The sequence below is a fragment of the Triticum urartu genome, chromosome 5A (genome assembly GCF_056163025.1).
Source record: "Triticum urartu cultivar PI428250 chromosome 5A, HENAU_Tu73, whole genome shotgun sequence".
Lineage (NCBI taxonomy): Eukaryota > Viridiplantae > Streptophyta > Magnoliopsida > Poales > Poaceae > Triticum > Triticum urartu.
Window position 1 is genome coordinate 55,765,937 of NC_141877.1, and position 25,316 is coordinate 55,791,252.

General features: G+C 48.5%; 1 protein-coding gene across 1 annotated transcript; it reads left to right on the plus strand.

Annotated features, from left to right (window-relative positions):
* Nucleotides 1-14,291: 14,291 nt before the first annotated feature.
* On the plus strand, nucleotides 14,292-17,014 carry LOC147967996 (uncharacterized). The gene is made up of 2 exons (XM_087523349.1): nucleotides 14,292-14,306; nucleotides 15,590-17,014. The coding sequence occupies exons 1-2, from the start codon at nucleotides 14,292-14,294 to the stop codon at nucleotides 17,012-17,014; spliced, it is 1,440 nt and encodes a 479-aa protein (XP_087379475.1).
* Nucleotides 17,015-25,316: the final 8,302 nt, after the last annotated feature.

A 25,316-nucleotide genomic window follows, 5' to 3' on the forward strand; every position in this document is an offset into this window, starting at 1 on the left:
CTCCCCTACCTCTGCCTAGGGTTTCTTTATATTTTTGTTGCATCAAATTAGTTAGGGTTCATGTAAGGGTGGAAACGAATCGGATGTGGATGTGGCTCAAATGAGTTAGGGTTCATGTAAGGGTGGAAACGAATCAAATTTCTAAGATGAATCATAAAACGAGTAAAATTTGACCACTTATTTCACTTTATAGTTGGATAATTGGAATATACGCTACCACTTTGCACCCCTAGCTTCATCAAATTAGATGGTAATTAGGGCAGTAGTTCCTAGGTACTAATTAGTTAGTAAGAACTAGGTACTAATTAGGTACTAGTTTATTTTATTTATAATAAGTTTATTTTTAATAAGAACTAGTTGAATTAATAGACTAGTTAATAAGAAATTGTTGCTATTTTTTTAGTTAAAGCAAATTTTCCTGCATCGACGTGGACGATGCCTATCCCGCATCCTCGTCGTCGAGTCGGCGGAGGACGACACCTGCTTGACCAGATGGGCCATGTCCGGGACAGGGCTCCGCCGGGGTGGTACTGGGAGGCGCTACCTACCGGGGGGTGCAGGTTGGTGAGGAGCCTGCATGTCGTTGACCCGAACCTTCTTTGGTGGCGGTCGCGTGGGCCAGTGATGGTCCAGAGGCTCGAGGACCCCGCGGAGGTGGTGCGTCACCGTGTCAGTGAGGAGGACGCGCACGTCCGTCGCTACTTGTTTGTGTTGGAGCACAGGTTCTCCAATACCTGGCAGGTTCTCCAGGGATCTCACTGGAGCTATGATCCCGTGATGGTTCCTTCTCTGTGGGTGTCCATCGCCCACGCCGATACCCGTCGTGTGCTAGGGTTTTAGTTGTATTAGTGATGTTATATGTATGACACTATTCGGGATGTATTAGTGATAATATTCGATGATGTATGGACGCATGAGATGATTTACTTTTGCTTATTGAATGCATGCTAATTTGAGTCCTGTAAGATATTTTGAAATGTATATCTTGTGTTGCTCAAATAGGATATGTGCTTGCCCAAGTGGCCGGTCATGTTTGCATGTTACACCTCCGAGTGGCCTATGTTTTGCCGGAGTGTTGATTCATTTCCGTTCCGGCAAATTTCAGGCGCTCGATATGTCCTATTTTAACAAAGGTCATGCCGGATTTTTTCCGTGAATTTTTGCATGACTTGTGCCAGAAGATGTAGGAAATATCGAGTGCCCCGGATTTGTGTGTTGAGTATCCTGGTAGTTGTCTTCGATTGATTTTCAATTAATGTTTTAACTATGAACATAGGAAATGTCTGACGACGAAAAGGATTTCGGTATTTGCAAATACTGCGAAGACGAGCGCGGCCTGTGCGACAGAATCTTCCTAGATGATGATAGGCGCTTCAGCATCAGGATGGACGAGAACTTCGAAGTGGATACAGTAAGTCACAACGACAAGTCTTTTTTCGTAATTAAGCATGACATTTGCTTCATTTGCTTCAACTTATAATTTAAGCATGACATTAAGCATGACAAGTCTTTTTTTACTATTCTACTAGCGTATCCCCTGCCATGCAAGAGTTTTTGTATTGGATAAGATAGGTTTCAGTCATACTATGGAGGAAAATACCGAGCATGGTTATATTTTCCACGCAAAATTATACAATTCAGACGACTACACCTATTTTGGATGCAAAACATGGCGAGCACTACGCAAGACTTATGCATTTGAGCCTGATATGGTTATCACCTTTGATATTCGTCCGGAAGATGATATTGAAGGTAATACCGACATCTGGATCGATGTGCAGACGCCTCTAGTTATACCATTATGTAAGTTTCTCAACCATATTTATGTCTTTGATATTGTTTATTCAAAAATAGTTGACAACTAATTTGTATTGTCAGCTTATTTCGGTGCAAGCAAACATGTCCAGCGCTTGGTAGACAGGACCTACTACTGTCCCGAGGCTGAACTAAACTGCGAGGAGCTAAGTCATTATGTTTCATGGCTTGAGGATCTTGATACTGTCAAGACAAATTTTCTTCCTGCATTTAAAAATGTTAGTACTGAAAACGTGCGACCAATAGTGTTCGTAATGAACTACGGTCACATCTATTTAGGAAGGATGGTAAGATTTTTACTATTTTCCCTCAGTGCATCTTTTCCATACATTATTTTTGAAGCTAAACTTTATTGCTAAGTATGTTACCATACGATGTTCTTCAACAGGGACTCCCGATGAATGTTGTGCCTTATGGGATCGAGACAAAAGGTACCATGAGTATTATTAGCTTACGGCTAAGATATCCTACAGATTACTTTAGTGCATTCAAGATTAGCGACGGATGCTTAATAGTGCAAGACTGGACCAAATGTGTGATGGAGAAGCGCAGAGAAGTACTAGGGGGCAGCAAACAGATGCGCTACCCACGATTAGGAGACAGGTTCATCTGCATGCTCCAACTTAATCAAGGAGGAGAGCTACACATGTTCTATGTTATTTTACCTAAGATAGAGCAGCAGGAGTGATTAGCTAGCTAGAAATGAGTTTGAGGATGATGATGTGCTACACTATTACTATGATGATAAAATAGCTAGTGTTGGTGGTAATGATTATGATGATTATTATTAGCTAGTGTTAGTGGTGATTAAATAAATACTGTTGGTGGTAATGACTATGATGATGATTAAATAGCTTGTGCTGGCGCATTAGATTCAAGTGGAGGCAACATGTGGTGCACATCGAAAGTACTACTAGTCCAAACTGATCAAGTTTGGATTAGTAGTATACTTTTGACATGCACCACATATTGCCTCCACTTGAACCTAATCCACCTTCATTTGACACACTGTTATGGACATAATGATGTAAACCTCATAATTGGTATTGTACCAATATTTGTACGATGGCGCATAAATACACTAAAAATAAAAATAAAAAGAATACTAGTAGCGATGGAGAGAAAACACGCTGCCAGTAGTTACATTAGCAGTAGCGTGGGAGTGAACAAATGCTGCAACTATTTGTCCTAGCAGTAGCGCGTGCGGGCACATGTTACTGCTAAGCAATAGCTGTAGCGCCTTATTAGTAGCGCGCCTACCCGCGCTACTAGTGAGCACAAAACAGCGCTACTGCTAGGGTTTTCCCTAGTGGTGTGGGGCGGATTTTACCGCAGTAACTTCTCATCCGCTGCGCTTCCCCACGACCTGCATTGAACGCGCGACGTGGAGGGTCGTGCGTGATGTGGGGGTCATGCGTGGGGCGGTTTCCGCACGCATGTGTCACATCATGGTAAAGAGGCGGCCCGCGCCTTCCCCGTAAAAAGGAACGACCGCGGGCACGCTACTCATTTACCCCCTATGTCTTCTCCAATCTCGGAACCATCGTCCCTTCCATATTCCTCCCCAAGCCCCTTCTCTCGCTCGCCATCGCCGCGTTTTCGTTGCCCTTTCCCTTCCACCTTTCACAGCCGCCATGGCACCCAAGACTAGCAAGGGCAAGGGAGCGGCCAAGGACGCCGGAGGGGCGGAGCCGTCGGAGAATGAGTGGGCGGCGTGGCGGATGCAGCTCGCCTACTTCCCCTTGACGATCGACACGGCCCACCTCTGGGACAACTTCAGACCGCTGTGGAAGGTCAAGACGGGGGGAGAAACGACGGGGCACCCTGCCACACGTGTCATCCCCGCCAACTGCGGCAAAGCCGCCCCGAATCGGTATCCGTTCTTCGTCGATTACTTTTCCTGCGGCCTCTGCCCTCCCTTCTCCGATTTCATCAATGAAATCATGCATACCTTCGACTTCCACCTCATGGATTTCACCCCAAATGCCATGGCGTGCATGGCTCTTTTCGCCCATCTCTGTGAGGGCTTTGCCGGAGTGCATCCCAACACTGCGCTCTTCCGCCACTACTTCTTCCCTCGGATCCAGAAGGGGGGCGCCATCTCCGGTTGTGTCGCCCAAGGGGACATACCCGAAGGGCGCTCAGAAGGAGAGGTGGGAGGAGTGGCGGGACCGGTGGTGCTGGATTGAAGAGGAGGATCCACAAGAATTCTGCCGGGTTCGCCAGGCGCCGCCGGTTCGCGGAAACGACTGGAGCAATGTCGATGCCAACGACGCGAAGCTCACGGTCGCCACCACCAGGATTATTCGCCTCACCGAGGCCGGGCTCACCCTTGAGATGATCGGGGCGGATTTCATCCGCCGCCAAATCGCTCCACTGCATAACAAGGGGAGGCCGGCCTGGTTCTTCACGAATGCGGGCGATATCATGAGGCTTCGCTCCGGCCTCGACCACAACCTCACGGTGATAGGGCACGCCCACTTCTTCCAGCGGATCTTTTAGCTCGACATGAGCCGCGACGGCAAAGCCGAGAGGTCCAGCAAGGCCGTGAAGGCCGGCAAGGTCGTCAAGGGGACCTTGTTTGGGTTGTCGGCGGGGGTGGTCCTGCTGAGCAATAACTCGCACTGAAACGACATCATCGCCATGATGCCGGAGTTCAACGCGCACGGCCTCGTCCCAAATTGGGTTGAGCCGCCGGAGGATCAAGTACTGGAGTTCTTTGACACCCTGGAGGAGAAGTACGTCTGCGACGAGCCGCGGCTCGTCCAGGACACCACCCAGGCGAAGCTGGACTACATCGCCGCCAGGGCGGCGGAGGCGGAGCTCGCCAAGGAGGGCGGCAGCACCGGCGGCGTGGAGGACAAAGCCACGGCAGCCGTAGAGGAGAGGGAGCTCGCCAAGTGGGCGGAGTCCGCTGGAGAGGCCAGCATCGTCGGCATCGAGGCCCCTCTTATTGAAGACGTGGTCGGCGAGTTGTCAGAGGAGGAGGAGGCCGAGGCTGTCGACCCTCCAGGCACGGGGAGAGGGTGAGTCCTGCGGCGGGCCAGCTCCGGCGAGCCGGTTCGGCCCGGCAGGGCCGTGCAACCCCGGTATGCCCAGGAGACGTCTGCGTGCCAAACGAGGGCCGCGGCGGCGAAGAAATTGGTGAAGGCCGCGGTGGCGAAGAAGAAAGCATCCACCTCTTCTTCGTCCAAGCGTTCCCCAACTCCACCTGCTTCCCCTCCTCCTGCAGGTGATGACACGGAGGTCTTCTTCGACCTCGGGTCTCTTAGCCCGAGGAGGAAGAGGAAGGCAGCGGAAGAAGAAGTGGAGGATGAGTAAGTGCCTCGACTTTTGTCATCTCCGTCCCTTCGGACCGTGCTTCTTTTCTTGACTTGTCTTCATCTTGGCAGGGATGTGGAGACACTGGCCCAGAGGGTGAAGAGGGCCAGGTCCTCGGCGGGCGGCCAGCCCCCGGCAGGCACTTTCGGTACACCGCTGGTGGTGTTGAGCAGTCCAGACAGCAGCCCCTGGCATAGCCCCCGGTGTAAGCTCATCACCCGCCCCTCATCAATGTATGTCGGGGGTACAATCCTTGATACTGACCTTGTCGTGGTCGCAGGAGGAGGACAGCAGTAGGAGGAGCCACGAAGGGCTACCCCCAACACGCCGCCTCCGTCAACCACGACGCCCCGAGGGGTGTCCCCGGCAAGGGCGCCAAGCACCGAGCCCATGCACACGGAGGAGGAGGAGGCAAGCTTAGGCACTGGTGGCCACACCTCGGCACCGGATATTGGCGGGGAGGGGGCCTCTTCTTCCCAGGCCGGCACGGGTAAGCCACTCACCTTCCGCTCCTTTTTTTCTCTTCTTTCTGAATCTTGGTCTTGGCTTCGCTTCATCCCCTTCTCGATATCCTGATCCTCCGTCGGCGGGCCAGGAGGACATAGACACCATCATCGAGGATGTCGCCAAGGCCGCCGAGGCGGAGGCCGAGAAGATCGGCGCCTAGGAGGCCTCCAAGGGCGCTGCTGAGGATGCCGCCAAGGGGCTTGCCGGGGAGCCCGGCAAGGCTACTGCCGAGGAGGCCAGCAAGGGACCTGTCGGGGAGGCCGACAAGTCCGCTGCTGAGGAGGAGGTGGTTGATGACCAGCCTTCCTCCTCCGCTGCCTCTGGCTCCGGCAGGTATCTGAAGGTGAGCGACGACCTTTTCGTCCACCTTCCAGGGGCGTCGAGCTCTAGGGCGCCCATCGAGGAAGAGGTGTTCGACGAGGAGGTGCTTGCCACCGCCGGGCTCGAGGTCATCGACGAGCCAAGCGCCGGTGGCGATGGTTCTCCGAAGGAGCAGCTTCTCCAGGCCATGGGCTCCAGCTTTCGAAAGCTCCAGGCGCTCCATCGCACCCGCCTGGATAAGGCCAAGTCCAGGATGGCAACGGTGGACAAGGCGGAGGCGGATCTCAAGGGACGCGTCGCCGAGGCGCGAACTTGGTTCCGCCAAGCTTGTGAGGAGCTGAAGGTCGCCCAGGGCGAGCTGGCCAAGCGCGAGGTGGAGCTCACCATGAAGCGGGCCGACATCGAGAAGGCCCAGGAGACGGCGAAGAACCTGGCCGCCGAAGCCGAGGCCGCTCGAACCCAGCACCAGGCCGTGCTGAACTCCCAGGAGGAGGACCTTGTCGCGCGTGAGGAGAAGCTTGCCACAACGCTTCGTGGCAAGGACGAGGAGGTGGAGAAGCTCATCGTGCAGCGGACCCAGGAGCTGGAGCAGAGGCACAGGGATGCACTCAATGCCCAGGCTCTGGTTCATGCCGACAAGGTGAAGGAGCTGGAGGTGGAGCGGAACGGGCTGAAGGATCGGGTCCTAAAGCTGTCCAAGGAGAAGGGCACGCTCAACGGTGCCCTGGTTGAGGCGCAGGGCGTAGTCCTCGACAAGGACGTGCAGCTCTTCAAGGCCAACAACTCTATCAGAGACCTCAAGCTGAAGCTGGAGGGTCTCGAGGGGATGCTCTCAAAGGCTAAAGCCCGGGAGGAGATCCTGGCCAAGGATCTGGAGGCTGAGAGGCAGCTGCGGAAGAACGAAGCCGCCAACCACAACGATTTTGTGGAAGACGAGAACCGCTGGATCGGGAGCCTCGAAGGCGTCGCCGGCAGGATCACCACGCAGCTGGCTACCATGGGGATGCCAAATGTGAGGTATACCCCGGAGCGCAATGTGAGCCCCAACGCCAAGCTGACCATCTTCTTCGAGGGCGTCCTTGGGGTCCTGGAGCAGCTCCACTCCAATCGGGCGGCCTCCGTGGCCGATGAGTCCCGGAGGCTTTGCCGGGGTGCCATGACCAAGGTTCTCACCAAGGTGGCGCACTGGAACCCCAACCTCGACTTCGACGCCGCGTTGGAGAGCTTGCCGGAGGATGCAGACCTCGCGACGCTCAAGGAGTGTATCAAGCCCATCATCAGCCGCATCGGCGGAATCGAGAGGGTGGAGGGCCAGCACCGGGATTAGGCACCCCGTTTCTCATTGCCGCTGCAGGTTCATGGCCAAGAAAATTTATATCTTTAGTTAGAACCGCATCAACAATTGATGTAATATAACTCTGCAGTACTTTTGAAAATGATGCATGTTATTGTCCTATTTGATCCCCCTTTGTATGTCCACCCTACGTTAATCGGGTAGGCTTGCCGGCGCGTAACCCAGGCTACGGCGCCTCGAGGACGGATCCCCAATAGGCTGCTGGGTATGCTTGCTACCAGGCGAACCACCTTACTGCTCTCAACGTGGCCGCTCGAACTGTCGAGCTTGACTCGATTCAGAATCGAGAGCGTTGCCGATTATGGAAGGCTACCCTGCCGATCTCGACGCGGCTGCTTGAGCTGTTGAGCGGACTCGAAACAGAGAAAGAGCGTTGCCAATAGAGGGAGGGCCCCTTTGCGTGCAGGTTTTCCGTACATAGGACAGGACCTCCGAGGACAATAACCTTATATATAAAAAGAAATTGCTTAAAGTTTCGCACGACTTAGTTTTTCTGTCGTCGCACGGGCGTCCACCGCATCCGCAAATGGTGTTGTCCGGCTTGGTCGTCTTCTTCCTTGGAACGATGGCCACCATGAAGCCGTCGCTTCGATCAGACCAGATTTTCACAACTACGCCCCCTACCTGGTGCGCCAGAGATGACGGTGGAAACGACACCTATGGGGTCACTGGGATCCCTTCTACGGTTGGCGAGCGCGATGTTGTGCAAAGAGCGGGTCTAACAGGAAGCACACGAATCATTTACCCTTGTTCGGGCCGCGAAGATGCGTAATACCCTAGTCCTGCTTTGGTGGATGTATTTGAGTGTTCTTGTGTTCTTGAGCTAGCTACGAGGTGCAACTTTGCCAAAAGAGCCGAATCCCCCTCCTAGTCGCCTATGGCCTCCTTTTATAGGAAAAAAGGGGTTGCCACGGTGGCACACAGGAGGTGGAAAGGTCTATAGTCGACGACTCTATCCTCTGGGACCGCCGGACAAACGCATTTAATGTGCTGCCGACGTGCCCCTCTCACTTTATCAGGGGTGGTAAGGAAGCATGTCCCACCTGTCGCCACCACGCCTGGCTTCGACACGCGTCCGAGCTGATGAGGCATCGTGGCGCCACATTGGTTGGATGTTGGGCTGGCGCGGTGGTGGAGCCTTCATGAAGGGTCGCATGCCGCCACGCAGGTGCTTGCTGAGTCGGTGTAGAGGTCGTCCGTCGCCACGCAGGTGCCTGCCCAGCTGATTGAGCTAGCAACTGCTTGGGGACGGTGGTGGAGTCTTGGCTGGCGCGGGCCTAGCAGTGGCCCTGCTGATGGCCTCGGCAAGGGCCTTCCCGGGGGCCTGCAAGGGTCTTGTCGTGGCATTGCAGTCGCCCCTGGCAAGGGTCTTGCCGGGGGTCTTGTGGATTTCCTTGGCTAGGATCCCGCCGAGGGTCGCCGTCTTCTGGTCCTCATCTGATCTCACATGTTTATGATCTTGACAAAGATTGCATGCCACCACAAAGGCACCTCCCGAGCCTTGGTCCCAATGTAGTTGGTTGGATTGGAGCCTGTGGGCTCAAGGGTGGCTCACTCCGCTGGCATCGGGCAAGTTGCCCCGGCAAGGCTCTTGCCGGGGCTGCGGAGGCTGCCACGGCAAGGATCTTGCCGAGGTAGTCCACCTCGCCCTCTTGCTCTCCTATGCTTCTGGTCTTGGCGTTGCCTTGGTTGCCTCGTGTTCCGGCTTCCCTCCTCTGCCCTACTAAGTGTGGCCATGGCGCGCGGCTCTGACTGCCCGTGCACAAGTAAAGGGGTCAAAAGAAGAGCCCCTACTTTTGTACACCGACACAGGGAGACAACCCGGAAGATTTAGAGAGTCATTTATTTCTGTTGTGTGCTTTTATAAAATACAAATCCATTGTATTATAAAAATTAATGTGCCAAGATTTGCCTTTAGGATCTTTACATTGTTCGTTAGTTTGTGCGGTGCAAGACAGAAATTGTGGCTGTAGTGCACGATTTTACATTTTTTTTACTGGAATGTCAAACGGTTCTGAAACCTTTTGCACTGTCTTTATATACAAATTTTTTATTTTTCCTAATTTTTTCAGAATTTTTCGAGTAGTAGAGGTATGGTGATTGTTCAGATTACTACAGACTGTCCTGTTTAAGACAGATTCTATTTTTGATGCATAGTTTGCTTGTTTTGATGAAACTATCGATTTCTATCAGTGGATTAAGCCATGGAAAAGTTATATTACAGTAGCTACAATGCAAAAACAAGATATGAATTGGTTTGCAACAGTATTTAGAGTAGTGATTTGCTTTATTATACTAACGGATCTTACCGAGCTTTCTATTGAGTTTTGTGTGGATGAAGTGATCAAAGATCGAGGAGGTCTCGATATGAGGATAAGGAGGAGAGGCAAGAGCTCAAGCTTGGGGATGCCCAAGGCACCCCAAGTAAATATTTAAGGAGACTCAAGCGTCTAAGCTTGGGGATGCCCTGGAAGGCATCCCATCTTTCTTCAACAAGTATCGATATGTATTCGGATTCGTTTCGTTCATGCGATATGTGCAAATCTTAGAGTGTCTTTTGCATTTAGTTTTCACTTTTATTTTATGAACCATGCTAGTATGAGATAGTTCCTTGTTGATTTATAGGATGCTCATTGCACTTCACTTATATCTTTTGAGTATGGCTTTATAGAATGCTTCATGTGCTTCACTTATATCATTTGAAGTTTGGATTGCATGTTTCTCTTCACATAGAAAACCGCCATTTGTAGAATGCTCTTTTGCTTCACTTATATTTGTTAGAGCATGGGCATATCTTTTGTAGAAAGAATTAAACTCTCTTGCTTCACTTATATCTATTTAGAGAGATGACAGGAATTGGTCATTCACATGGTTAGTCATAAAATCCTACATAAAACTTGTAGATCACTGAATATGATGTGTTTGATTCCTTGCAATAGTTTTGCGATATAAAGGTGGTGATATTAGAGTCGTGCTAGTTGAGTAATTGTGAAATTGAGAAATACTTGTGTTGAGGTTTGCAAGTCGCGTAGCATACACGTATGGTAACCGTTGTGTGATAAATTTGAAGCATGAGGTGTTTCTTTGATTGCCTTCCTTATGAGTGGCGGTCGGGGACAAGTGATGGTCTTTTCCTACCAATCTATCCCCTCAGGAGCATGCGCGTAGTGCTTGGTTTTGATGACTTGTAGATTTTTACAATAAGTATGTGAGTTCTTTATGACTAATGTTGAGTCCATGGATTATACGCACTCTCACCCTTCCATCATTGCTAGCCTCTTTGGTACCATGCATTGCCCTTTCTCACCTCGAGAGTTGGTGCAAACTTCGCCGGTGCATCCAAACCCCGTGATATGATATGCTCTATCACACATAAGCCTCCTTATATCTTCCTCAAAACAGCCACCATACCTACCTATTATGGCATTTCCATTGCCATTCCGAGATATATTGCCATGCAACTTCCATCATCATCATATACATGACTTGAGCATTCACTGTCATATTGCTTTGCATGATCGTAAGATAGGTAGCATGATATTTTCATGGCTTGTCCATTTTTTGATATCTTTGCTACGCTAGATCATTGCACATCCCGGTATACCGCCGGAGGCATTCATATAGAGTCATACTTTGTTCTAGACATCGAGTTGTATTGAGTTGTAAGTAAATAAAAATGTGATGATCATCATTATTAGAGCATTGCCCCAGTGAGGAAAGGATGATGGAGACTATGATTCCCCCACAAGTCGGGATGAGACTCCAGACTTTAAAAAAAGGCCAAAGAAGCCCAAATAAAAAATTAGGCCAAAGAAGCCCACCCAAAAAATTGAGAGAAAAAGAGAGAAGGGGCAATGTTACTATCCTTTTACCACACTTGTGCTTCAGAGTAGCACCATGTTCTTCATATAGAGAGTCTCTTGAGTTATCACTTTCATATACTAGTGGGAATTTTCATTATAGAACTTGGCTTGTATATTCCGATGGTGGGCTTCCTCAAATGCCCGAGGTCTTCATGAGCAAGCAAGTTGGATGCACACCCACTTAGTTTCCAGTTTGAGCTTTCATACACTTATAGCTCTAGTGCATCTGTTACATGGCAATCCCTACTCCTCGCATTGACATCAATTGATGGGAATCTCCATAGCCCGTTGATTAGCCGCGTCGATGTGAGACTTTCTCCCTTTTTGTCTTCTCCACACAACCTCCATCATCATATTCTATTCCACTCATGGTGCTATGTCCATGGCTCACGCTCATGTATTGCGTGAAAATTGAAAAAAGTTTGAAAATGCTAAGTATGAAACAATTGCTTTGCTTGTCATCGGGGTTGTGCATGATGGGAGCATTTTGTGTGACGAAAATGAAGCATGGCCAAACTATATGATTTTGTAGGGATGAGCTTTCTTTGGCTATGTTATTTTGAGGAGACATAATTACTTGGTTGGTATGCTTGAAGTATTATTGTCTTAATGTCAAATGATAGACTATTGCTTTGAATCACTTGTGTCTTAATATTCATGCCATGATTAGATTACATGATCAAGATTATGCTAGGTAGCATTCCACATCAAAAATTATCTTTTTTATCATTTACCTACTCGAGGATGAGCAGGAATTAAGCTTGGGGATGCTGATACGTCTCCGTCGTATCTATAATTTTTGATTGTTCCATGCCAATATTATACAACTTTCATATACTTTTGGCAAGTTTTTATACTATTTTTGGGGACTAACATATTGATCCAGTGCCCAGTGCCAGTTCCTCTTTGTTGCATGTTTTTTGTTTCTCAAAAAATCCATATCAAACAGAGTCCAAACGGGATAAAAACTGATGGAGATTTTTTGGAATATATGTGATTTTTAGGAAGAAGAATCAACGGAGACGATGCCCGAGGGGGGCACGAGGCGGGGGGCGCGCCCCAGGAGGTCAGGCGCGCCCTGGGCCCTCGTGGCCACCTCTTAAGGCGGTTGGTGCCCTTCTTTCGCCGCAATAAAGCCAATATCCGGATAGAAATCGTGTTAAAATTTCATCCCAATCGGAGTTATGGATCTCCGAGAATATAAGAAACGGTGAAAGGCCAGAATCTAGAACGCAGAAACAGAGAGAGACAGAGAGATAGATCCAATCTCGGAGGGGCTCTCGCCCCTCCACCGCCATGGAGGCCATGGATCAGAGAGGAAACCCTTCTCCCATCTAGGGAGAAGGTCAAGGAAGAAGAAGAAGAAGGGGACTCTCTCCCGGTGGCGCCGGAACGCCGTCGGGGCCATCATTGTGTGACGGCGATATACACCAATACCTCCGTCATCTTCACCAACATCTTCATCACCTTCCCCATCTATCTACAGCGGTCCACTCTCCCGCAACCCGCTGTACCCTCTACTTGAACATGGTGCTTTATGCTTCATATTATTATCCAATGATGTGTTGACATCTTATGATGTCTGAGTAGATTTTCGTTGTCCTATCAGTAATTGGTGAATTCTGTGATTGGTTTAATTTGCTTGTGGTTATGTTGTTGTCCTTTGGCTCCCATCATATGAGCGCGCGCGTGGATCGCACCATAGGGTTAGTTGTATGTTGATAGGACTATGTATTGGAGGGCAAGAGTGACAGAAGCTTCAACCTAGCATAGAAATTGATGCATATGGGATTGAAGGGGGGCCAATATATCTTAATGTTATGGTTGTGTTTTACCTTAATGAACGTTAGTAGTTGGGGATGCTTGCTAATAGTTCCAATCATAAGTGCATAGAATTCCAAGTCAGGGATGACATGCTAGCAGTGGTCTCTCCCACATAAAACTTGCTATCGGTCTAGTAACATAGTCAATTGCTTAGGGGCAATTTCGCAACTCCTACCACCACTTTTCCACACTCGCTATACTAACTTTATTGTTTCTTTACCTAAAACAGCTCCTAGTTTTTATTTACGTGCTCTTTATATTCTTGCAAACCTATCCCGTTACACCTACAAAGTACTTCTAATTTCATACTTGTTCTAGGTAAAGCAAATGTTAACCGTGCGTAGAGTTGTATCGGTGGTCGATAAAACTTGAGGGAATATTTGTTCTATCTTTAGCTCCTTGTTGGATTCGACACTCTTACTTATCGAAAAAGGCTACAATTGATTCCCTATACTTATGGATTATCAGGCATCAACCTCTTTGTCAGATTAAACGTCGTAACAACATGCATGGTCAATAATCCTACTAGTGATAAAGGTACTGGGTATTGAAAGTTAACCTAGTAGACGATGAAGTGTATATGACGGTCAACAAAAAGAATAGAAGATGTAAATTTTTGTGCTTGACTATATATGTACGTAGTGCAAAGTGTTTCCCAATGGATCATATGATCGAGACACAAAACGCTTCAAGAAAAGGGTGGGACCCTAAAGGTACTAGGAAAATAATGAAACCTACAATGGCAGGTTATGTCAGATTTGTGTTTCCTAATAAAGAGAGCTCCGTGCATCACTCGAAGCAGAGCCAGTAAAGGTCAAGAGCATTTCCAGGCTATATATATATCTGATCGAATGTTCAGCCCTTCTATCGAGCGTAAGCATACACGCATGCCTTGAACCCCGATAGAAACATGAACTTATGTGATAGCATAAAAGAGCAGGCGAAGGAACAAACCGAGCAAGTGATATACTCCTAATTTCTTCCTGAGTCCATGGAGCTTGCTCCAATGGCTTTGCTACAGTAGGCATAGGAGACGCCGGGAACACTTGTCTTACTTTTTTCTGAGCTCCTGCCTTCATTTCTTGGCGAATGACCACAAAACTGGAGAATGCTTCTGAATCCTGTATCACAATCCTGTATCCCCTGCTCCCATTCTTCTCCTATTACCTTTTGTATGTCTGTAATCTCCCCTAGCTGCACTACGCACGCTGTATTTGTAGTCCCAGTTGTTTCTTCAAGGTCTGCATAAACTTCAGACCTGCATACCAAGGAAGGGACGACGCGAAATGGTTATATGTCAAGTAAACAGAAATGGAGGGAGTACTTCATTCATTCGGTTAATTACGTGCCCTTTGAGATAGGCAGCCGGTGTTTTCATGTCTCATCTCACTGGATGAAAGTATGCAGCTAAATATATAAACCCGTATTCAGTTTGAGAACGCAGCATGCATTCTTGAGATGGTAGCAGATTAAAAAAGTTTTGAGAATGTAAATAGAATATACACTAAAGCGGTGAACAATCTAAGATTTCATTCATGCTTATGTTGTTTTAATTCTATTTAATTTATTTATATTGGAATAAGATTTTGTGAGATAGCTTACCATGTTATTTATTAGTAGGTGATATATCAACTTGTCCGCAGCAACTAATATATGCCACGACCTGCTCTATCAACTTGCATCACCAACTCAACTCAACTCACAATAAGAAGCTTGCATCACGATATGATCATTAGAACTCTTGATAATATGTAGCGAACGCCGCCATTGCCTTATCAGAGAGAAAAATTTCATAACAATATACTCCCTCCGTTCTAAAATAAATGACTCAACTTTGTACTAACTTTGTAGGGAGTACTTCCATACGTGGCGTAGATAAAAAAAAAGTATGTACATGAAAATGGGCCAATCTTTTTTTAATTGTTGGGACGGTTTTTGTTTTGTTTTTGTGCAGCTTGCAAATCACCACCCCGTCCACCAAAAAGTTGCTTCCCCAGGATACTTCTGTCTTCACTATCTTACAAAATAATATATCGGACAACATTAAATGGTAGGTGCATATTCAACTACATAACATGTGTCGAATTATTGTCTCGAATGTCATATCACATTCCATAGCATGGCATGATCTCCTAGCCAATAAGAGTAATCAACTTAAAGAGAAAAGTAATCTGCAAATAACACACACACACACACACAGAGAGTTTCATGGTTCATGTGGATGTGAAAAAATCTAATTTGTGGTATGCCCGGAAGGCATCGTGAGCTTTATTTACTACCTTTGCCCTCTGCAATTCTACACGAGACTCTTTTTCGTATGGGTCTAATTTGAAAACCCTCGTCACAAACACAAATATGAAAACAAATCTTAACTTGGACTTTCGGTTTAAAAGATATGAGATTGAGAATCGAAAGCCAAAAGAAAAATAGGGTTGATGCTCCCACTGTTAGACTGTATATATACGTAGCCTCTATGTAACATTGTATTGTACCTCTTGGTACTTCTATATAATGAGATAGCCACACCCCGTTTAGGGTGTCGAGCAGTTTCCCAAAACATACGTCTTACATGGTATCAGATTAGGGTTACGATGTCTTCCGCTGCACCCGCCGCCTCGGTCGCGCCGGCCCCCGCCGCCGCCGCCGCCGTCGCTGCGCCGCCCTCTGCGCCGGCCCCTGCCGTCGCTCCCTCGTCGCCGTTTCTGGCCTCCCAGCCCCTGGCCGCAGCCTCGGCCTGGTGGACCACCCAGCCGCCCGCGGGTTCCCAGGTCGGATCGGGAGCCGCCCACGGCGACCTGCCTCCGCCGCCGTCCTCTGGCGGCCCGTCACCCTCGACCACTACGGGTGCCCTACCGGCGCCACCGTCCTTCCAGGGACAGCCTCCAGCGTACGGCACCGCCCCTACCTCAACATATGGCGCTGCCTCTGCTTCGCCGTATGCCGCCCTGCGCCCGTACGGTGTTTCGGGTCCGGCCTATGGTCCCCCGTGGTATGGCGCCCCTGCATCCACTCCGAGTGCTCCGCCACCACTGCCGTCCACCTGGCCGATGCCTCCCTACGGCGCGCTGCCGCCGCAGCCCTATGTGGCACCGAGCGTCCTCAACCCTACGCGGCGCCGCTCCCTTCGCTGCCCTACGGGGCCGCGCCTCCTCCGTTACCAGGGGATCCGTATGTTGGTGCTATCCCCAGCTATGGCGCACCCTTGGCGATCGCGCCGCCTCACGAGACGGATCCATCTATGGGTCCCTACGCGCCACCGACACAGGATCGTGCTCCACCGCCATCGTCGTTTTACTTCTCCCATCTTCTTCCGGTGAAGCTCACGCCGGACAATTACCTGTCGTGGCGGGCTCAGGTGCTCCCTCTCCTCCGCAGCCGCTACCTGGAGGGCTACGTCGACGGCTCCATCCCGGGCCCGCCGCCGTATCATCCGGCTCATCATGTGTGGGTGGCTCAGGATCAGGCAATCCTCTCCGCCATACAGTCGTCGCTGACCCCGAGCGTGTCGTCGCTGGTCATCTTCGCCGCGACGTCTAAGGATGCTTGGTCGGCACTTCACAGCAGTTTTGCCTCTCAGTCTCAGGCGCGTGCTCATTCTATACGCACCGAGTTGGGGGAGACCAAGCTTGATGGCCTCAGCATCACGGACTACTTCAACAAGATGACTGGTCTCGCCGACACGTTGGTCTCGATTGGTCAGCCGCTTGGTGATGAAGACTTCACCACCCATGTACTCAACGGCCTAGATGATGACTATGATAACCTCATCGAGAATGTGCATGGTCGCGAGGCCCCACTGCCACCCCGCGAGCTTTACGCGCGCCTCCTTGGCCGCGAACAGCGCATCAAGGCGCGCCGAGCCTCTCCAGGGTTTGTCTCCACCAATGCCGCGACTCGCGGCAAGTCGCAGAAGCCGGTGCCACTTGGTGGGAAAGCGGCGGCCTCGCCTCAGTCCGCTCCGCGGGGTTCGGCGCCCTCCATCACTGGTGGCAGCCGGCCCGTTGCTTGATGTCCCTGCTGCGGTGCTCAGCATGCCTGCCAGCTGTGTGGCATTGAGCGTCACATTGCGTCCCGCTGTCATCGTCGCTTCAAGCAAGATTTTCTGGGCCTAGGCAACAATGGCAAAGGGAATGATAAGCAAGTTGCCGCCGCGGTGACGAGTCATGAGCATGGCCGCACTCCATCCTACTCCATTGATCCTACGTGGTATATGGACACCGGAGCTACCAATCACCTCATCGGAGATATGGGCAAGCTCTCTACTCAAGAGCCATACCGTGGTCATGATCAGGTGCACACCGCCAGTGGAGTAGGTATGCGCATCTCACATGTTGGTCAGGCTTCTCTTCTTGCACACAATTTTCGCAAACTGCATCTTTCCAATGTCCTTCGAGTTCCCTCTGCTACGCGTAGTTTGTTGTCTATTCCTCAACTTACTCGTGATAATAATGTCCTTGCTGAATTTCATCATTTTCGTTTCTTTATCAAGGATCGGGACACGAGGGCCGTTCTGCTTAGCGGTCGTCTCCGCCATGGCCTGTATGCACTTGATGCACCGCGCACACCTCCCATGCAGTTTTCTCCTCAGGCGTTCAGTGGTGTTCGTGTGTCACCTACGCACTGGCATACACGCCTTGGTCACCCTGCAGCTCCTATAGTTCGTCATGTGTTGCATCGTCATGAACTACCAGTTGTGTCCAATAAAACTGCTGAAACTATATGTGATGCCTGTCAGCAGGGCAAGAGTCATCAACTTCCGTTTTCAGAGTCTAGTCGTGTTGTGAAACATCCTCTTGAGCTTGTTTTTTCTGATGTATGGGGTCATGCCCAAACATGTGTTAGTGGTCACAATTATTATGTCAGTTTTATTGATACTTATAGTCGGTTTACTTGGCTATATCTTATTAAGCGCAAGTCTGATGTGTTTGATGTTTTCATTCAGTTCCAAGCACATGTTGAGCGTCTCCTTAAGCATAAAATTATCCATGTTCAATCCGACTGGGGGTTGAATATCACAACCTCAACTCATTTTTTAACAAACTTGGGATTTCGCATCGTGTGTCTTGCCCTCATACACATCAGCAGAATGGAACTGCCGAACGTAAGCATCGTCATCTTGTAGAAACTGGCCTAACCTTGCTAGCTCATGCATCCGTTCCGTTTCGGTTCTGGAGTGATGCTTTCTCCACAGTCTGTTTTTTGATAAATAGGCTCCTCTCACGACTCCTAAAGATGCAGACTCCGCTTGAACTCTTGCTCAATGAAATTCCAGACTACATATTCTTCAAGGTGTTTGGGTGTGCGTGTTGGCCTCACCTATGTCCGTACAACAAGCGTAAGCTAGAGTTTTGATATAAGAAGTGTGTTTTTCTCGGGTATAGTTCCCTTCACAAAGGGTACAAGTGCCTCCATGTTCCTACAAATCGCGTCTACATATCTCGTGACGTTGTGTTTGATGAAAATGGGTTTCCCTTTCGTGCACTTCCGACAGACTCTACCACTCTCATGCCACCAGTGCACCTGTCTGTACCTTCGCCTGATCAATTTGTGGATGTTGCATATGCTCCTGCGTTGCTCCCTAATCATGCTGTGGGTATTGGACGTGGTGCACGCCTTAAGCTCCTTGAGGAACAAGCGCCGGATGATGCTCGCGATCGGGACGCCTCCCATGTGCATGGGCCATGCATACCGGGTGGCACCCGCCAACCCGCCGCTGCTTCGCCCGAGGAGCGGGCGCCAGCCTCACCCACCCCGACGCTGGCTTCCCCCGGCTCGCCAGTGGCGACCTCGCTCGGCCCGAGGCTGGTCTCGCCTGGCCCGCAGACTCCAACGTCGCTCGGCCTGGCGGTCACCTCGTCTGGGCCAGCTGCCGTCTCATTCGGCCCGGTGATGGTCTCACCCGACCTGGCGGCTACTCCGACTGAGCCGGCTGCAGTTTCGCCCGGCCCAGCAACCCCGACGGACCTCGACGCGTCGTCGCCCGCTTCTCTGACGCCAGGGAGCCCTGGTGAGAGCTCGTCGGGCATCTCAGTCTCATCACCATCACCCGTCGCTGTGGTGTTGCCAGCACAGCCTGCTGTCCCCTTGCGTCCTCGCACACGAAGTCAATCTGGCGTTTTTCGTCCGAAGGAACGCAAAGATGGGACTATCGCATGGCTTGCTACTTGCATGGCTCATACTGCTGCTGATCCCACTGCAGAACCTCGTCATTTTCAGGCTGCGCTCAGTATTCCTCATTGGCGTGCGGCAATGGAACAGGAGTTTCATGCTCTACAAAAAAATGATACTTGGCAACTTGTTCCTCCAGTGTCTGGCGTCAACGTCATTGATTCCAAGTGGGTTTTTAAAGTCAAGAGACATGCAGATGGTTCTATAGAACGCTACAAAGCACGACTAATCGCCAAGGGTTTCAAATAGAGGTATGGTCTTGATTATGAAGACACGTTCAGTCCCGTTATCAAGCCTACTACTATACGTTTGCTGCTGTCTCTTGCTGTCACTCGAGGATTGTTTCTTCGACAGCTCGATGTGCAGAACGCTTTCCTACATGGAATTCTGGAGGAGGAGGTTTATATGCGTCAGTCGCCTGGTTTTGTTGATCCGGCACGTCCTCATCATCTCTGTCGTCTGGTTAAGGCACTGTATGGACTCAAACAGGCTCCTCGTGCATGCATGCCCGCCTCGGCTCTGTTCTTCGAGCTCTTGGGTTTACTCCCTCCACTGCGGACACGTTGTTGTTTCTCCTTCAGCGCCCTAAGGTTACGATGTATCTCCTGGATTATGTTCCTGATATCATTCTCATCAGTTCCTCTGATGCTGCTGTTGGTCGTCTTGTGACTGCGTTGAGTGGTGATTTTGCTGTCAAGGACCTAGGTGCTCTGCATTTTTTCCTCGATCTGGAGGTCTCACGGTCTTCTACTGGGTTGACCCTCACTCAGAAGAAGTACTCCATGGATTTGTTACGTCGGGCTGGCATGCTGAAGTGCAAACATGCTATCACTCCGATGTCTGCCACTGATCGGTTGTCTGCTCTTGATGGAGAACCTCTTTCACCTGATGATGCTACTGAGTATCGCAGTCTCGTTGGTGGTCTGCAGTATCTGACTATTACCAGGCCTGATATCTCCTATGCAGTTAACCGTGTGTGTCAGTACCTTCATGCACCCAGGACATCTCATTGGTCAGCTGTGAAGCGTATTTTGCGGTACATCTGTCTTACTGCCTCTTATGGTTTGCTCCTTCAGCCTGCTCCGTCTGGTGAGCTCTCCGCTTTTTCATATGCAGATTGGGCTGGTAATCCTGATAATAGGCGATCCACGGGGGGTTATGCGGTATTCCTGGGTTCTAACTTGATCGCCTGGAATGCTCGCAAGCAAGCAACGGTGTCTCGCAGTAGTACTGAGGCTGAGTACAAAGCGGTTGCTGATGCGACTGCTGAGATCATATGGGTACAGTCTCTCTTGAGGGAACTGAGAGTCTCTCCAGCCCGTCCTCCAGTTCTGTGGTGTGATAACATCGGTGCTACATATCTCTCATCTAATCCGGTGTTCCATGCTCGGACGAAGCATATTGAGGTTGACTATCATTTTGTTCGGGAACATGTTGCACAGAAGCTACTCTGTATCAAGTTCATCTCGTCAAAGGATCAACTTGCTGACATCTTCACGAAGCCTCTTCCACAACCACAGTTTGTAGGCTAGGCGCAATCTCAACTTACTTTGTACTTCAGGCCATAGTTAAGATTGAGGGAGGGTGTTAGACTGTATATATACGTAGCCTCTGTATACCTGTTGTAACATTGTATTGTACCTCTTGGTACTTCTATATAATGAGATAGCCACACCCCGTTTAGGGTGTCGAGCAGTTTCCCAAAACATACGTCTTACACCCACCCCTACATGCCACAAATCATCTCTCTATGTTAAAGCCATATATGCCAGCGGCCATCAGCCTAGTTGTCAAATTAAACGCTATAACAACATGCATGGTCATGGCACTAGTTCTCACTCCCGCTACAAATCAAGGTCTTAGGTATACGTATTCGAAGTTAACCTATGTAATAGAAGCTCCAGGGTCGGGACAAAAGGTAGGCGATGAAGTGTATGTGACCGCCAACAACCACAATAAAAGATGTAAATTTGTATGCCTGACTACTATATGTCCACAGTACACACGTGCTTGCACGGCTGTATGCGCACAAAGTATGGGTCATACTTATTCTGCTAATGACAGAGCATGTTTGGCTATAGAATCAGCCTCAAAATTACATTCTCTCTTCTGATGAACAAAGGAGCAAGAAGCAAAACAAATTATGGGTCATATGATCGAGCGACAAAACGCTCCAAGAAAAGGCCGGGCTCTGTTAAAGGTACTAAAAAAAGTAATGAAACCTAGTACAATGGTAGGTGTTATGTCAGATTCCTATTTCCTAATAAAGAGAGAGCTCCGTGCATCACTCGACACAAAGCCAGTAAAGGTCAAGAGCATTTCCAAGCTGATCAAATATTCAGTGCTTCCATTGAGCGGAAACATACACGCATGTCCATGTAGTAGTAGCCTAGTAGCAAATTGATCACGGGAAATCTAGAATCCCCATAGAACATGAGCATATGTGATAGCATAAAAACGCATGTGAAGGAGCAAACATAGCAACTGATATTAGTTTCTACCCGAGTCCATGAAGCCTGCTCCAATGGTTTCGCTGCAGTAGGCCTAGGAGACGCCGGGAACAATTGTCTTACTTTTTTTGAACTCCTGCCTTCATTTATTGGCGAATGACCGCAGAACGGGCAAATGCTTGTTGGTGGTCATTGTGTGGGTAGTGGCAGTGCAACTATGAAGTTGGTTTGGTGGGGATCCAGGCGCCGGTTAGGGCTTGGCCAGTGACGTCATCCACTCTCTAATTGATGGGGGCAAAGACCTCAAGGGCCGGGCAACTCCATTTTATCTTGTCATTGCTTGCAGTGTCACTCTCTTTCTTTCTTTGTGTCTCCTTTATTCTTGTGTTTCAGATTTATCATTTTAAAGCAGTATTTGTAGTCCCATCTGTTTCTTCAGTCTGAATATCTATGTCATGTTTTGCTGCCATTTTTGCAACAATTCATAAAGCCCCGCCCAAGCTGGGTTGTATGTAGTCTATGAACGGGTATTGCGCTATGGGTCAACAATTGGTTCTTCAATTGGAGGTTTCTTGCAACACATTCATTGATGTGGATGAGTAACACGCACGCACGCAAAAATGGTAATACACTGAGTAAAAAGAAATGGAGGGATTACTTCATCCATTTGGGTAATCATTTTGGGTAATGTAAGGCAAGGCTCTACATGCCCTTCGAGATAGGTGGCGGGTGTTTTCATGCCTAGTCTCACTGGATGGAAGTACGCAGCTACATAAACCCGTATTCAGTTTGAGAACGCAACATTCTTAAAATGGTAGTTGATTTAAAAGACTTTGAGAATGTAAATAGAGTATTACACTAAAGTGGTGAACAATCAAAGATTTCATTCACAGTTATGTTGTTTTAATTTAATTTATTTATTAGATTAAGATTGTTGAGATAGCTTACCATGTTGTTTATTAGTAGGTGATATCTGCGCTTTTCCTATTTTGCATTTTTTGGATTTTTCTCAGTAAAAAAAGGTCGATAAACAAACGGCCGTGTCACATCTTGCAAACTGTGTCGAAAGTCGTTCAAACCAGGCATGGACGCCTACCATGAGCATGTCAACCTGCTTGGAAAGTTGGGGCCATTTGAAGTATGTTGAAAAATAAGCCATGTGCAACGGAGGGTATTCCGATAGGGCCAAAAGGGTCTATTCGAAAGCATGTTGCTTTTTGACATCCGTCAAATTGACCCAAATTTTTTGCACCAGCTTCTATGACGAATTCAAGGTATCATGCCAAATTGTTTGGATTTTTAACAAATTCTCAACAATGGGTCTTGTACACAAATTGCAAACCATGTACTTTTTAAAAATAATTATCAACTTTTTTGAAACACGAACATTTCTTAAATTTGTGAACAAAAAAGTTCAAAAACGGGAACATGTATTGAAATTCCAGAACATTTTTTTAAATTGCAAAAATATTTGAAAACATGAACATTTTTGGTATTCCAAAAATATTTCAAAATTACAAACAGGTTTCAAAAAGAATAATAAATTTTAAAAATAAGAAAAAATAATTAACGAAAAAACAAAAGAGAAAATAAAAAATACTCTTAGGCCTTGGCCCAACTATACAACGGCATTTCTCCCATCGGGTGCCTGTTGGGCTGACTCAAGCGTTCGCAGATTTGAAAAAACTTCATCAATTTTGAAAATAAATGTCCACGATTTTTTTTAAATCGATGGTTTTGGAAAAAGTTTGTAAAATTCAAAAAGAGTTGGTGGATTTGGAAAAAAAGTCACAGATTTGAAAACAAAGTTCGCAAATTTAAGAAAATATTCACGAATTTGAATAGAATTTAAGAAATGGTTCACAATTTAAAAATAGTTCTTGAATTTTAGAAAATAAAATAAAAATGAAAGGATAAAAAAACATAAGGAAAATAGGAAAAATAAAACCATAAAATTTTAAAAATGGTTCATGTTTCAAAAGATGTTCGGAAATTGATCATGTTTCAGAAAAAAAATCAAATTGACTATTAGGCATTTCAAAATTGTTCAGATTTTTTTAATAAAAGTTTTGAATTGTTTCAAAAAATATTTCATATATATGACCGTTGTTGTGTTTTCTTATATATTTTGCACTACAAAATATCACAAGGAGCAGTGGGGTGAAGTGGCTCGCAGCGTTGTCATGTGGTCTTCCTTCTTATATTGAAGGTGGTAGGAGGGACATGGCTTAATGAGTCCTCTATTATGAAGTGGTATGGGGTAATCTCACATGTCGATGTGTTTAGGGGTTGGTGTAAGGAGAAGTGTTTAAATTTCCCTCTGTTTTTTTACCTAAACCCAAGAGGATAATTGCCAGTCTTATGGTTCCACTAATTTTTCTTTTGTATGATGCTGATTTACCATGTTTCTACTAAGTTATGTCCAGTCCATGCCATTTTGGTTAGAAATCCTAAATTTGAGTATTTTATCTCAAGCCCTTGCTGAAGAGGTATGGTTTATTCTGCAGTGGAACAGCCAAAAGTCTTAATCGATGACTAACCTTGAGTGAAAATTTGCACATGCTTCCTGCCAGCCGAAGAAGCTAAGACTATGAACTTCATAACAGAACGCAAACAGAAGATTAATTTGTTTGCCAATTCGTCGGGGCCCCTGAAAAAAAAAACGCAAACAGAAGATTAAACCAAGGTGTCCTAAGAACAACTCCAACCAGGTGACCCAAACAGACGTCGATTTTATCTGCTTTTTGTCCGTTTATATTGCCCGTCCGCTTTTTTTAAATGGGTCGGCCGGTGCGCCCAACGAGACAGACGCATTTTTTTGTATGTCCGCCCTGGCATTCCATTGAACACGTAGCAGGCAGGGAGGAGGACGAGCCCGCCACAGGGTAGCACGGGCACCGGAGGAGCACGAGCCCATCATGGCAGAGCACAGGCACCGGAGGAGGACGAGACCGCCTGTCCTATGCCGATGTTGTGCGAGCACGGGCGCGAGGACAAGCCCGCCCGTCCTCTGCTGCTGTCACTACTAGGAAAATGCTTATAGGTAAACATTTAGCAGTAGCGTTGGTTAGAGACCCCACGCTACTGCTATTTAGCAGTAGCGCTGGCCAGAACCAGCGCTACAAGCGCACGTTAGCAGTAGCGTTATATTTCACGGCCAGCGCTACTGCTAATGGGCCACGCTCTCGGCCCCCTGTTGCAGCTTTAGCTATAGCGCTGGGCCTCCTCCCCCACGCTGCCGCTAGGCCCACCTCTGCTTCCTCTCCCTGGACGGCCACGCGCGCACCCCTCTCCCCTCACTCACACTCACACCAGATCGAATCCCTCCCCCGATCCGGCCGCCGCCCCCGCGTCCTACTCCGGCCGCCCTCCCCGCGCGGGCCCCTCTTCCTTCGTTGGCCGCCCTTCCCCGCGCCGGCCCTCCTCCCCTGCCCCCCCCCCCCGCGCGCACCGGCCATCCTCCCCCGCCGGTCTCCCCCCCCCCCCCCCCCCCCCCGCGCCGGCCCTCCTCCACCGAGAGGTACTCCTCCCTCCTTCCTCCTCCTCCCTCCCTCCCTAGTTATAGTTATTAGAGAGTAGTTAATTATTTTGAATCCTAGTTAAAAAAATGTAGGTTCTTAGAATAATGTAGGTGTTTTATTTGAATTTGTAGGTGTTTTAGTTAAATTTGTAGGTGTTTTAGTTAAAAATGTA